We start from the raw sequence: 16087 nt of genomic DNA, 5'->3' as shown, positions 1-16087 counted from the left end.
GAGACCAGAGAGGAGATGTAGGGTGGTGCTGAGCCATGGAGTGCTTTGTGGATGAGGGTAGTAGTTTTGTACTGGATTCTTGAGTGGATGGGTAACCAGTGTAATGACTGGCACAAGGTAGAGGCATCGGTGTAACGGTTGGTGAGGAATATGATCCTGGCAGCAGCATTCAGGACAGATTGGAGCGGGGAGAGTTTGGTAAGAGGGAGGCCGATTAGTAGAGAGTTACAATAGTCCAGACGAGAATGAATAAGTGAAACAGTAAGAGTTTTTGCAGAGTCGAAAGTAAGAAAAGGGCGAATTCTAGAAATGTTTTTGAGATGCAGGTAAGAAGAGCGAGCCAGTGATCGGATGTGGGGGGTGAATGAAAGGTCAGAATCAAGGATGACCCCAAGGCAGCGGGCATGTTGCTTTGGAGTAATGGTGGAACCGCACACGGAGATGGCAATGTCAGGCAAAGGTAGGTTAGTAGAGGGAGAAAACACGAGGAGTTCAGTTTTTGACAGGTTTAGTTTCAGATAGAGGGAGGACATGATGCTAGAGACAGCGGTAAGACAATCACTGGTGTTTTCTAATAAGGCAGGCGTGAGATCAGGAGAAGAAGTGTATAGTTGGGTGTCGTCAGCATAGAGATGGTACTGGAAGCCAAATCTACTGATTGTTTGTCCAATAGGGGCAGTATACAAAGAGAAGAGGAGGGGGCCTAGGACTGATCCTTGAGGAACCCCAACAGTAAGGGGAAGGTGAGAGGAGGAGTGTTTGTTTTTTTACTTTTACGCTGGTAAACAGGGTAAACATCGGGTTACTAAGCGCGGCCCTGCGCTTAGTAACCCGATGTTTACCCTGGTTACCAGCGAAGACAACGCTGAATCGGCGTCACAGACGCCGATTCAGCGATGTCAGCGGGAGATCAAGCGACTAAACAAAGTTCTGGACTTTCTTCCCCGACCAGCGACATCACAGCAGGGGCCTGATCGCTGCTGCCTGTCACACTGGACGATATCGCTAGCCAGGACGCTGCAACGTCACGGATCGCTAGCGATATCGTCTAGTGTGGCGGTACCTTTAGATTGGTGGAGACAATGTATGAACTTTTAAAAAGGCCATTATGAAGTTGATTAGCCAAGTAAGTACACCAGCATCATCAGGGCTAAGATCCATTTAATGTACCGTATATAGGCTATATTGCAAAATCTCATGACAAATACACTTTAACCCCTTCATGACCATGGGATTTTTCATTTTTCCGTGTTCGTTTTTCACTCCCCTCCTTCCCAGAGCCATAACTTTTTTATTTTTCCGTCAATTTGGCCATGTGAGGGCTTATTTTTTGCGGGACGAGTTGTACTTTTGAACGACATCATTGGTTTTAGCATGTCGTGTACTAGAAAACGGGAAAAAAATTCCAAGTGCGGTGAAATTGCAAAAAAAGTGCAATCCCACACTTGTTTTTTATTTGGCTTTTTTGCTAGGTTCACTAAATGCTAAAACTGACTTGACATTATTATTCTCCAGGTCAGTACGAGTTCATAGACACCTAACATGACTAGGTTATTTTTTATCTAAGTGGTGAAAAAAAATTCCAAACTTTGCTAAAAAAAAAAAAAAAAAAATTGCGCCATTTTCCGATACTCGTAGCGTCTCCATTTTTCGTGATCTGGGGTCGGTTGAGGTTTTTTGCGTGCCGAGATGACGTTTTTAATGATAGCATTTTGGTGCAGATACGTTCTTTTGATCACCCGTTATTGCATTTTAATGCAATGTCGCGGCGACCTAAAAAACGTAATTCTGGCGTTTCGAATTTTTTTCTCGCTACGCCGTTTAGCGATCAGGTTAATGCTTTTTTTTTAATTGATAGATCGGGCGATTCTGAGCGCGGCGATACCAAATGTGTGTAGATTTGATTTTTTTTTTTTATTGATTTATTTTGATTGGGGCGAAAGGGGGGTGATTTAAACTTTTGTATTTTTTTAATTTTTTTCACATTTTTACTTTTTTTTTTACTTTTGCCATGCTTCAATAGCCTCCATGGGAGGCTAGAAGCAGGCACAGCACGATCGGCTCTGCTACATAGCAGCGATCTGCTGATCGCTGCTATGTAGCAGAATTGCACGTGTGCTGTGAGCGCCGACCACAGCGTGGCGCTCACAGCGACGGGCGATCAGTAACCATAGAGGTCTCAAGGACCTCTATGGTTACAATGGAGATGCATCGCCGACCCCCGATCATGTGACGGGGGTCGGCGATGACGTCATTTCCGGCCGCCCGGCCGGATGCGGTAGTTAAATGCCGCTGTCTGCGATTGACAGCGGCATTTAACTAGTTAATAGGTGCGGGCAGATCGCGATTCTGCCCGCACCTATTGCGGGCACATGTCAGCTGTTCAAAACAGCTGACATGTCCCGGCTTTGATGCGGGCTCACCGCGGAGCCCTGCATCAAAGCAGGGGATCTGACCTCGGACGTACTATCCCGTCCGAGGTCAGAAAGGGGTTAAAGAGACTTGTCAGCAGAGAATGACTGTTCTACCTTAGTACAAGCGCTAGGTGCACTCTTGTTGTGGCCAATCATTTAAGAACCGCTTCCCACCTACTAGATTTCCAACCCCCTTTTTCCTCTTTGATCGACAACTTTGGATTTATAGAGTCAGAGAAGGGTGGAGATTAGTGATAAGCGAGTATACTCGTTGCTCGGGTGTTCTCTGAGTATTTGTTAGTGTTCATCGCCTCAGCTGAATGATTTACAGCTATTAGCCAGGCTAATATGTATTCAAGCTGGCTAATAGCTGTAAATCATCCAGCTGCGGCGATGAAAACTCAATCTCCGAACACTAACAAATACTCAGGAGATCACCCGAGCGTGCTATGGAAAACCCGAGCAACGAGTATACTCGCTCATCACTAGTGGAGGTAGATATGAAGGTGCACTTAAAATGTTTGGCCACACCAAGGGTGCACTGAGCGCCAGGACTTGGTTTGTCACTCAATCTGCGCTGACAGACTCTTTAAGACAGGAGACATTTATGATGACAATCAGTGAAAGGAAACACACATTACTGAAATCCAGATTAGCCATCCTTTGTTTATAAAGGTACATCAATTATGCTATTAAATTTAATAAAATATACAACTCATGTAAGTTTATCTGTCAGACCTGATGAGCCGGGTGCAACTACTTTTTAAATCCTTGTCAAAATTATATATATACTTGCTTTATAAAACAAACAAATACATTATACACACTACACAAATGGTTGTATACAGGCAATCCTTTTTACCTGTTCTAGAGGAACTGTACCAATTGGAATATATATATATATATATATATATATATATATATATATATATATATATATATATTCCAATTGGTACAGTTCCTCTAGAGCTGCCTAAAACTTTCAAAAAGGATTGCCTGTATACAACCATTTGTGTAGTGTGTATAATGTATTTGTTTGTTTTATAAAGAAAGTACAAGCCCAATAAAGGTTTACTGCAGTGTAGATTGTGAAATCTCCAGAGCTAATGTTGCTGGCTCTTTCTGTGCTTTGTTCACACATGGTAGATTTGTTGCAAAAGTTTCTGCACCTCTCCCACTCACCTCAAGCTACAAAAGCAATCAGTGAGTTGCATGTAATAGTTTGCACATAGGGTATTTTCCTCATTGATAGAATTGTGGTCCCAAAAACTAAACTCATGTCTCAAAATCAGAACTGGTTCAAAACCTGCAGCGAAATCTATAGCAATGATAAGAGATTATACACACCTACACACTGTGAGACAGTGACTGGCGTTATTGTGAATGGTCGGTATGTGTCGCGGAGGTCCTCTGCGCTGTCAGCCTGGAATGTTGCTCTGGGACCTGTAGTTCCACGAGCCTTGCTTATTTTATGTGGGCAGGGCTTGCAGGTTAGCCGGAGAGCTGGGCGGGTCTGGCTAACCACCTACCTCCCATCAATGGGTGCGTCTCATGGGGTATAATGAGACTGTTTGGTCACATGCTCGGTGTTGGAAGGTCCTGGAAGATGACAGGTTTCCTTGATAGCACATGGAGGAGGACATGTGCCTGCAGAGTCCGTGACAGCTGTGTAAGTTGGGGAAACTACCGTCCTACTGAGGGTCTGGAACTGACGGGTTTGGAGCTTGCCGAGCAAGCCGGTGTATGGGTCAGTGATCCAAGCAAGGCAGTTTCCCTGGAAGCCAGAACTGACAAGAAGTCAGCATGTGGTGCGGAGCTCCTGGACGGTTCCGTTGATGTAATGAAATGGACTTTATGCGGTTTATGCTGTGTAAATAAACCAAATAGACTGTTTAAGTGGAAAACTGTTCCTGGGCCTTAATCCCGCTGCCAAGTGAGTGTTTCCCAACACATTCGGTGAGCGCCATCTCACAATACACACAAATAACTAACCACTATATTATTGGTTGCTAATGTACACACTGTGCACTTTCCTAAAGGTCAATGTTGTTGCCTATATGTGACAAGTGTACCTTAGGACATGGAGACGCACACCATTTTTCAGAGTTTTATAAACTTAAAGCGCTCGGGACATTCAAGGCAGCATTTTTTGTGTTTTTTTTATTTTGTAATATTTAAAAGGATATCGCTACTTTTGACCTGGAAGAAAAAGAAATGTTAGGGCTTCCCTTTTAGTTAATAATAACATGTCACTTTAAAGGGCACCTGTCAGCGGTACTGCACATCCCAAATCATTTATATGCTATTATAGCTCTTTCAAAGACAAGTCTAGCAATATCAGTCTGCTCCTCTGTAGGCTGTATATATAAAATCCGTCACTCCAGCTCTATTTTGCGCTCAGTGCTGACTCCTCCGGCTTGCTGACAGCCTCGATGCTGTGTGACTTCAGGCAAAAAGAGCCAGCGCTGAGTGGGGAATAAAGCTGGAGGGACAGAGGCTTCAGACAGACAATTCTCCAGCCTAATTTGGATGACGTCTATGAAAAGGCTTTGCTGCATTGGTTTTTGAAAGTGCTACATGCACATATAAATAGTTTTTGGTTGTTTTTATATTTTTTTTTTTTTTTTTTTTTTTTGGGAGGGGGGGGTGGAATCATGTTAACAGAATCCCTTCAAAATCCCCCATACACATTAGACCAAAGTTTTACTCAAAGGCCCCTTCACATTAAGCGACGCTGCAGCGATATCGACAACGATCCGGATCGCTGCAGCGTCGGTTTGGTCGCTGGAGAGCTGTCACACAGACAGCTCTCCAGCGACCAACGATCCCGAGGTCCCCGGGTAACCAGGGTAAACATCGGGTTACTAAGCGCAGGGCCGCGCTTAGTAACCCGATGTTTACCCTAGTTACCAGCGTAAAAGTAAAAAAAAACAAACACTACATACTTACCTACCGCTGTCTGTCCCCGGCGCTCAGCTTCTCTGCACTCCTCCTGCACTGACTGAGCACAGCGGCCGGAAAGCACAGCGGTGACGTCACCGCTCTGCTTTCCGGCTGACCGACGCTCACAGCCAGTACAGGAGTGCAGAGCACAGCGCCGGGGACAGACAGCGGTAGGGTAAGTATGTAGTGTTTGTTTTTTTAACGTTTACGCTGGTAACCAGGGTAAACATCGGGTTACTAAGTGCGGCCCTGCGCTTAGTAACCCGATGTTTACCCTGGTTACCAGTGAAGACATCGCTGGATCGGTGTCACACACGCCGATCCAGCGATGTCCACGGGAGATCCAGCGACGAAATAAAGTTCTGGACTTTCTTCAGCGACCAACGATCTCCCAGCAGGGGCCTGATCGTTGGTCGCTGTCACACATAACGATTTCCTTAACGATATCGTTGCTACGTCACAAAAAGCAATGATATCGTTAACGATATCGTTAAGTGTGAAGGGACCTTAATCGTTCGTGATCCGGTTATCTAGATGGGAAATTCTCAGTTGTCCGAAAGATTGATTACCGTAGATATGTCTGGTTTTTGGGCGACTGTCACCCACGGCATAATGTGTATGCGCTGATCGTTCGGAAAATAAGCGATCTGTTTATTCCTACACAGCCTTTGGGTGTATCAAGTTAAGATTATGGAACATTTTCCTTCAGTGTATAGCTCATTGTAGCTAGTGTGGCAGTGCACAAGGCTGATTTTCCATACAAATCGATGGTCTGCATGGGGGAACTACTCTGATCCATTTTATGGAACGATGCACGGAATGTATAAGGCAGACATACAAAAAGCTGAACCCAGTTTTCACTATGGCTTTCTGAACGCAAAAGCTTTCACAGATCTGCAATTTTTTTAATATAAAAAAAATATGATAACGTTAAAATCCTTCTATTACAGTTAACCTGTTATTACTAATTATTGGCCAATTATAAGAGAGTGGGGAAAAAAACGGAGTCACAACCTTGGCTTGGCTTTGTAATTTATGTTAAATGTTATGTTAGATTAACGTTGCATTTAGGAGATTAAAAAAAATGAAAAATCTGATATTTATTCACAGTTTAAAAAAAAAAAAAAAAAACACACTTTCTGGTGTGTTTTTTTTAATGTCCTATAGAGACACCTGTGGAAAAATGAGGGGGAAAAAAAAGCCACAAATGCAAATTTGTAAACACAATTTAATAATTTTCTTGAAACTGTTCAAACAAAAATGCAAATCGCTGCATGAAGCCAACCTTATACAGAAACCGCTTCACAAAGCAACACAAGTCATTGTAAGGGCTCGCTCACAAGAGTATACACTGGACAACTACCATCCAAGGTTATGTCCGATAGCACTGGAAAAAGAAGAAAAAAATCATAATTAAGTCTACTAGCTGAAACACGTTGGTTTGCCTTCCATGGATTTCCTCTGGTGTCCAGTACATTCATTTTTAACTTGATATAATAAAAGCAAGTTTTTATATCTTTTTCTACATTGGTCTTCATCTCTGGAGATTTTTTTTGCACTTTCTGCATTTGATGGTCACGCCAGAGACTGAAACGGCTCCGACAAGGTGCATTCGGATGTGGTGGGCTGACTTTCCATTTTTCCCCTCTTTTCCTTTGCCTCATCAGATAGCACTCGGCCCAATGTTATTCCATGGGGCAGTGCACATCGGATCACACATCCACTGAAGTCTGAGTGCATGGAAACCCTTCGAACTGCACTCGGATGACATCTGAGTACAGTTAGATTTCTGCAAACACACATTGGAGAAATCTTGTTCATCTTCACTTCACTTATGCTAAGATTCTCTCATCAGATCAGAGTTTGATCGGAGTCCCATTTACATAATGGATCTTATTGTTTTGCATGAGAGAATCTACGATAATTTGACCCTGGCATTAGACTGGCTAAAATATAGAGGCTCATTGCAATATATAACGTGATAGAGATATATATAAAATGTTATCTTTCCAACTCAACTACTGGCTTTTGCCTGATCGTATGCACTACAAACACATGTGGAAAAATAACATACGGTAAGGAAATCTGTCAGCAGAGATTCCACACCCCAAACAATTTATTTGTGCATGTACTGTAGCTCTTTTAAAGAAAAGTCCAATGCTACCTTTCCATGGCCAGTCTGTTCTTCTATTACTGAGAAATCGGCATTTGAATTGATATGCAAATAGCCGTGTTAGATCTGAAGCCTCTGTCACACCAGCTCTAGTACCCACCTCTATGTAGTGAGACTTCAATCAAACAGTAAGGGGCATTGCTAGGAGTGGAATAGAGCTGGAGTGACAGAGGCTGCAGATCTAAGGCTATATGCACACGTTGTAGATTTGACTGTGGAATTTTCTGTGCAGATTCTGCATTCCTTGGCAGAAAACGCAGGTCTGAATCTGCGCCTTTTTTGGTATGTGCACACAGCAGATTTCTGCCTTTTTTTCCCCCTTGCAGATTTCTATGGAATGGGTGCAGAAACGCAGCAGATCTGCAAAAAGAATAAAGGGTATGTGCACACGTATTCTTGAGGTTTGCGGATGTTTCCGCAGCGGATTTGTGAAAACCGCAGGTAAAAGGCACTGCGTTTTACCTGCAGATTTCCCGCGGATTCCACTGCGGTTTTCTATTATGGAGCAGGAGCAGGTGTAAAACCGCTGCCGATTCCGCAAAAAGAATTGACATGCTGCGGAATGTAAACCGCTGCGTTTCCGCACTTTTTTTCCGCAGCATGTGCATTGCAGATTGCGTTTCCCATAAGTTTACATTGTACTGTAAACGCATGGGAAACTACTGCGGACCCGCCGCTGCGGAAATGCTGCGAATCCGCAGCGTGTGAACACAGCCAATGACATGCTCCTTTTTTTAATCTGATGCGTTTTCAGTGCAGATTTTTCTGCACCATTAGCACAGCATTTTTTTTTGCATTGACTGTGGAATTTTCCGTGCAGATTCTGCATTTCTTGGCAGAAAACGCAGGTCAGAATCTGCGGGGTTTTTTTTTGTACGTGCAGACATCGCAGATTATTTGTGCAGATTTCTTCCCCCTGCAGATTTCTATTATGGAATGGGTGCAGAAACGCAGCAGATATGCAAAAAGAATTGACATGGTCCTTTTTTTAATCTGCTGCGTTTTCCGATTTTTTCTGCACCATTGGCACAGTATTTTTTTTTCCCCATTGATCTACATTGTACTGTAAATCACTTGCGGATGTGCAGCGTTTCTGCGCAGAAAAAAAAAGCTGCAGATCTGCAGGAAATCTGCAACGTGTGCACATAGCCTAATACAGAAATTTGCATACGAGTTCAAACACAGATTTCCCAGTAAACAGAGGAACAGACTGGCCATGTAAGGTATTTCTAGACTTGTCTTTGAAAGAGCTACATGCAAATAGTTTAGGGGGTGAAATCCTGCTGACAGATTCCCTTTAAACCAAAGGTTTAATCAAAAGTATTAAATCTAGCTTATAGCCTTGCAAGCACAAAGACTACTACAGACTGGATACAGACAAACACTGATCATTCCATCATTCCATGCTATGAAAGAGTCGAATGTTGTAATGCACATGCAGAGTAATGAGCGCTTCTCCGATGTTGGCATAACAGTAGTGCAAATAAACAGAAGTCATTTCAGTGCAAACGTATTCATTTTGGCACAGCGCCTTCCCACCACACATCACTACGCTTTAATCAAGGAAGCAAAAACTAAAAACATTCGCATGAACGGGGCATTCAAATGGTTCTACTGAGATTCTCAGAATAGAGGCTGATTACTTCACATTTAACTATCGCTAGGCAGACAGCGATCCTATTGTTGAGATCACTCAAAATAAGGCCATTTCCAACGGGGACACAAAACTTCACTTGTCTTGGGGATGTCATGGCCCGCGCAGGGCTCTGAGCAAGCTCTGTGACCATGCTTGGGTGTCACCAGACAGATGCTTCACACACAAGACAATCACTATGTGGAACGAGGAGACGTTTTGTGACAATTCACTGCGATGCAAAACAACAACAACACCACAACACACAGGACCATTAGTGGGATGAGTGCAGCGTAAAGGAACACCATTCTACCTTCGTTCTATTGCAAAGATATGGCTCACCACCAACTCTCCCCCAGCCCTGAAAGAGAGGGATATTTAGAGGATAGGTTATGGGTAAGGGTGCAGATCACATCACTTTATATATGCACATAATGCAAGAACAACACAGAAATACAGCAGATCAGAACAGAGAAACCTATAATGCAACAAAGTGTACATATTATCTAGGGCCTGGGCTGCACAACACTGACATGGAGACCATAGGTGGACTCCTGAAGGTTTATTTGCGTAGGAATACTCTCAACCTGAAAGCAGCACCATACAACGTAGGTACGGTTTCTGCATTGCCTACAACAGCACAGTCAAAGAAGTTCTGCAGTCAGGTAATCTGAGACAGGGTTATTAGTAATACAAACATAAAAGGTGGATTCCATGGCAGGTGAGTGTTATGGTTTTCGTTTAGGCTTTATGCTTTACAATTACAGCACACTATATCACTAAAATAAACACTGTGGCAAGATGGCCACATATCTAGGCCCTGGTTACCAAGCTCCTGAGACTGGTCTAGCTGTATCTGAGGCCGGTTTCACACGTCAGTGGCTCCGGTACGTGAGGTGACAGTGACACTGACTCACGTAGACACATTGAAAGCAATGTGTCACTGCACATGTCAGCGTGTTTTCACGGACCGTGTGTCCTTGTGCAAAACACGGAGACATGTCAGTGTTCGTGGGAGCGCACGGATTACACGGACCCATTAAAGTCAATGGGTCCGTGTAAAACACGTACCGCACACGGACGCTGTCCGTGTGTAGTCCGTGTGCCGTGCAGGAGACAGCGCTACTGTAAGCGCTGTCCCCCCCCCCCCCCCCCCCCCATGTGGTGCTGAAGCGGCCATTCATATCATCTTTCCAGCAGCGTTCGCTGGAAAGAAGATATGAAAAAAAAATTTTTTTTTGTCCTCGTGTTTAAAATAAAGATCTGTCGCCAAACCCCTCCCACCCCCCCCCCCCCCGCTGTTACTAAAATACTCACCCGGCTCCCTCGCAGCCACCTGTCCTCGCCACACCTTCTCCTGTCACATGGGGCCGCCGATTACAGTCATGAATATCTAGGACTCTAGGTATGTCCGGGGTACCTGCCACGAAGTTGGACCTGAGACCCTCCGGACAGAACAGTTTCCAAATTTTTAGATAAATTTCTGATGTGACCAGTTTCCTGCTGGCTTGGATAGTGGCTATGACTTGGTCTGATAAGCCCTTAGGCTACTTTCACACTAGCGTCGTGCACTGCATGTCGCAATGCGTCGTTTAGGAGAAAAAACGCACATCCTGCAAAACTGCTTGCAAGATGCGTTTTTTCTCCATTGACTAAAATACTCACCCGGCTCCCTCGCAGCGTCCTGTCCTCGCCGCACCTTCTCCTGTATGAGCAGTCACGTGGGGCCGCCGATTACAGTCATGAATATGCGGCTCCACCTCCCATTGGGGTGGAGCCGCATATTCATTACTGTAATAAGCGACAGGGATCTTTATTTTAAAGGGAACCTGTCACCCCGTTTTTTGAGATTGAGCTATAAATACTGTTAAATAGGGCCTGCGCTGTGTGTTCCTATAGTGTATGTAGTGTACCCTGATTCCCCACCTATGCTGAGATATAACTTACCAAAGTCGCCGTTTTCGCCTGTCAATCAGGCTGGTCAGGTCGGGAGGGCGTGGTGACATCGCTGGTTCTTCCTCAGCTTTACGTTGGTGGCGTAGTGGCGTAGTGGTGAACAAGCAGCGCGCGATCTGCGCTGTAATCCCTTGCATCGGTGGGGGCGGCCATCTTCCTGGGGCCGCGCGTGCGCAGATCGAGTGCTCTGCTGCACGGGGCTTCAGGAAAATGGCCGCGGGATGCCGCGCGTGCACATTAGAGATCGCGGCGGCCATTTTCCCAAAGCCGAGTTTGCATCTCGGCTTTGGGAAAATGGCCGCCGCGATCTCTAATGCGCACGCGCGGCATCCCGTGGCCATTTTCCTGAAGCCCCGTGCAGCAGAGCACTCGATCTGCGCACGCGCGGCCCCAGGAAGATGGCCGCCCCCACCGATGCAAGGGATTACAGCGCAGATCGCGCGCTGCTTGTTCACCACCAACGTAAAGCTGAGGAAGAACCAGCGATGTCACCACGCCTTCCCGACCTGACCAGCCTGATTGACAGGCGAAAACGGCGACTTTGGTAAGTTATATCTCAGCATAGGTGGGGAATCGGGGTACACTACATACACTATAGGAACACACAGCGCAGGCCCTATTTAACAGTATTTATAGCTCAATCTCAAAAAACGGGGTGACAGGTTCCCTTTAAACACGACAAAAAAAAAAAAAAGGATTTTTCATATCTTCTTTCCAGCGAACGCTGCTGGAGAGAAGATATGAATGGCCGCTTCAGCACCAGATGCAGGGGACAGCGCTTATCTCTAGCACTGTCTCCTGCACGCTCCGTGTGGTACCCAGTCGGCACACGTGTGCCGCACTGATGTACCACGGGAGCACACGGACAATTCCAGTACCGGAATTATCTGGACGTGTGAGACTGGCCTTAGAAGGGTTCCCCCGCCTGAGAACCCACTAGCCATCAGCTGTCCATTCTCTAGCCACCTTACATTTCTCCAATAATAATCGTGGAAAAATGGGGCATTGAATGACTGCCAGTCAGAAAAAAATAAAATAACCATGCAAAACGTGGTCATGCTGGTATCTGTAGTGTGGAAGCAATGCTTTGTAGGAAAGCCCAAATTGGAGAACTGTATTTATCATTGAATAAGTCTGAGAGACCACGTGAGGCTGTTGTACTTAGGATGATACAGCCATTCTGATATGGATTTTTAAGATGAGTGTTTTACAAGTAGCATATTCATTTCAATATCAGCCAGGAATTCAAAGCGATTCTAGGAGCGTGTTCACTTTTTCACCAAAAGAAATCAGAAAAAAAAAAAAAAAATGTAAAAATACCACCTCATTGTGAGCACATCCTAATAAGCATTTTCAAAGTAAATACACCATTAGGTCATGGGTGACAATGTCAAAAGAAAGACTTGGCTTATCTTATTGGCCCGTTGTGAGCTTGCACACAACCATGTTCTGCATGATGACTGTTGGTGAGCCATAGCACCTAATAATGAGGACTACAGAACCATGGAATTAATGGTGCTATATAAATAATAATAAAGACTAAGGCCACGTTCAGTATTTGGTCAGTATTTTACATCAGTATTTGTAGCCACAACCAGGAGTGGGTGATAAATGCAGAAGTGGTGCATATGTTTCTATTATACTTTTCCTCCGATTCTTCCCCTCCTGGTTTTGACTTACAAATACTGATGTAAAATACTGAACGGGTGAATGTGGCATTAGAAAAAGATTCACACAGATGTTTTCCTAAAAGTGCCAGAGTTTGGTGTGGCAAAAAGTCCCTTCCTGGGTGAGAACACTGATGTCATTGTATACAGCACATCTATACAACAGGTTGAGTAATGCACATTACCAATTTAGTGCTAGGACTAAGAACAGCAAGTGAATTTCAGACAGAGTAAATTGAAAGGCCATTTCTCCTAAAGTATGTAGAACCCATTAATGTAGGGGTATTACAGGTAGGCAGGGGGCAGACATTGTGGCTGCAGCTCGGAAAGCTCAGCAGTAGAATTGAGCAAATCGGTCACCGAATCTGAATTTGCCATATTGGTGCCGAATTTATGTTTGATGACCAGTTCTGAACATATTCGGTCATTTCTACTCACTGACTCCAATGGCTTTCGGCAGATATTGCAAAAACAATATTCACCGCCGATTGTAATCAGAACCGAATTTTGAAAACTTCGCTCAATGCTACTCAGCAGGACCATGTATTACTTAGTAGAAACTAGTATATAGAAACTAGGATGACACCCAATGGGGATGTAAACAGGGCTTGTGCTGTCAGTGATATTCTGTGACCACGGAACAATCAGTGCACATGAGTGCGGTCGTCCTACCCGGACAGGCAGTTAGACAGCAGCCGATCGTCACGCAGTGTAATCGCACCCTGAGACTGGTGATAAACAATTGCAGAGTGCAGAGAAACTGAGCAGCTGTCATTTCATAGACCGGCCATAAGCAGAGAATGAATGAGAACAGAACCCTGCTCACGGCAGCACATGTGCTGTTTACACAAGGCGACGTGCAGCTGAGAAGTTTGTTTTGTGTTTTTTTAAAGTTTAAAATTCTTTTCACCAGACAACCGAGTTTTGTTCGTTCTCTGGATAGTTGGCAGCCTGTTCAGACAGGCCAGTTACAAGAATACAAGAGCTCTTAGATACCTATTTTGGTTTGACCAGTGTAAATAGACCCCCTTTATAAAAATATACCGTATATATTTATATTATTTTTTTACAAGGCGAGATAACCAAGATCATCTAGTGTAAACCCAATCCAGGTGACCAGCTGGCATCCCATGGGCATACAATGCAGCAGGTATATAAATGGGCAGACTTGTAATAAGTGCGTGAGGTCGGCCAGAGTGACATCAATGCTTTTCTGGCTAATATGAGGAGAGAAACCCTCATTAATAAAAGGATAAACCAGCTCCTACTCCTGATTAGTACATACAGCAGCCTGCATTCCTTCTACAGTACAAAGACTTCCTTTCTGGACAGAAATGACTAATTCTAGAATGTCTCCGCTTCCTCTTCAATATCTGGAGGGTGACAATGTATATTCATGAGTATCTACTTATGTCCCATGCTTTCATGGTGATGTCACCTAGGTAGCATTGTATGCAACAATAAGGAAGATGCAGGAGGGAAACACAAAGTGTCAAAGTGTTCATGGAGGAAGCGGCTCCCATTGTCTCAGGTATAGCACCTACAATAACTCCAGACCAGAGCCTAATGATGTGACCACACAGGGGGTACACCCCCAGGTCCAGGGTACTACATTACAGTGGGCACAGACCTGAGCCATTACACACTGTGCTGGGCGCAGTACGGGGCACTGATCACTCAGGAGTCACCCTAATGATGCGACCACACAGGGGGTACACCATTACAGTGGGCACAGACCTGAGCCATTACACACTGTGCTGGGCGCAGTACGGGGCACTGATCACTCAGGAGTCACCCTAATGATGCGACCACACAGGGGGTACACCCACAGGTCCAGGGTACTACATTACAGTGGGCACAGACCTGAGCCATTACACACTGTGCTGGGCACAGTACGGGGCACTGATCACTCAGAAGTCACCCTAATGATGCGACCACACAGGGGGTACACCCACAGATCCTGGGTACTACATTACAGTGGGCACAGACCTGAGCCATTACACACTGTGCTGGGCGCAGTACGGGGTACTGATCACTCAGGAGTCACCCTAATTATGCGACCACACAGGGGGTACATCCACAGATCCTGGGTACTACATTACAGTGGGCACAGACCTGGGCCATTACACACTGTGCTGGGCACAGTACGGGGCACTGATCACTCAGGAGTCACCCCAATTATGCGACCACACAGGGGGTACACCCACAGATCCTGGGTACTACATTACAGTGGGCACAGACCTGGGCCATTACACACTGTGCTGGGCGCAGTACGGGGTACTGATCACTCAGGAGTCACCCTAATGATGTAACCACACAGGGGTACATCCCCAGGTCCAGGGTACTACATCACAGTGGGCACAGACCTGAGCCATTACACACTGTGCTGGGCATAGTAGGGGCACTGATCACTCAGGAGTCACCCTAATGATGTGACCACACAGGAGGAGACGCTCCCCAGGTCCAGGGTACTACAATACAGTGGGCACAGACCTGAGCCATTACACCCTGTGCTGGGCATAGTAGGGGCACTGATCACTCAGGAGTCACCAGTATGAAGACCCCTAGTGATCACTGTCACATCAATTCCAGGACAGCAGCCTTCTCGTGTCACCCACTAGCAGATCACCATGGCCCCCCACTGTGGAGGTGTGCAGAGCAGTGACGTGATATACAGTGTGTGCCACCCAGCTCCTGTCACTGCCCGGCTGCGGACCACCTCCCCCCACCACAACCCGAACTTTTCCCCAGCACTCACTCATAGCTGGAACAGGACGCGGTCTCGGCGGCTCCGTAACACTCCGGGACTCCCGGGCACTGCACTCCCCTAGCCGGACATCCCCGCTCCACACACCGTCTTCCGGTCCACCCGCCTCACTCACTGCTGGGGGCCAACTTCCGCATCTCACAGGGACAACGGCCCCACCCAGACGTCACCAGCCACGCCCACTGCCAAGGGAACGGCTCCTCCCATTGGCTGGGGCACCGGGTCAGGAGGCGGCAGACAGCGGAGATTTCGGGGTGACGTCATCAAGGCGGCGACATGGCCCTGGGCTCAGCAATGCTAAACACTGGCGCTATTTATAGCCGGCGTCAGTCATGCCATTGTCTCCGGGGCACGGGGAGTGTGGGAGCGGCCATTACCGGCCTCATTAGGGAGGGGTGGAGGATACCGGGGATAATATGGGGCTGAGTCACCGAGGTGCTTGTGCCACCGTCCCGGGGTACAGCACCGTTACATGGCGCAATGTTCTTCTGCACACAAAGTTGCGCCAAAAAATTGTGACTTTTGTTGTTTTCA

The 16087-nt window shown here is 45.9% G+C and overlaps 1 protein-coding gene across 3 annotated transcripts in view; it reads right to left on the bottom strand.

The window, feature by feature from the left end:
• Positions 1–15710, bottom strand: part of USP6NL (USP6 N-terminal like) — a 249289-nt gene extending 233579 nt beyond the window's left edge. Inside the window, exons 1-2 of one of the 3 annotated variants that reach the window (XM_069765232.1) lie at positions 15545–15710; positions 9477–9524 (exon numbers count right to left, since the gene is read on the bottom strand). Coding sequence is in view for 1 of the 3 variants with exons in the window: in XM_069765235.1 (XP_069621336.1) it covers positions 15545–15548 (4 nt within the window). In the remaining 2 variants the exon portion in view is untranslated. The remainder of the gene's footprint in view (positions 1–9476; positions 9525–15544) is intronic. The other 2 variants (XM_069765234.1, XM_069765235.1) reach the window with 2 other exon arrangements.
• Positions 15711–16087: the final 377 nt, after the last annotated feature.

This window comes from Ranitomeya imitator, chromosome 4, assembly GCF_032444005.1.
Source record: "Ranitomeya imitator isolate aRanImi1 chromosome 4, aRanImi1.pri, whole genome shotgun sequence".
Lineage (NCBI taxonomy): Eukaryota > Metazoa > Chordata > Amphibia > Anura > Dendrobatidae > Ranitomeya > Ranitomeya imitator.
The sequence above is the reverse complement of the archived record's forward strand: the minus strand, read 5'-3'. Positions and strand labels throughout refer to the sequence as shown.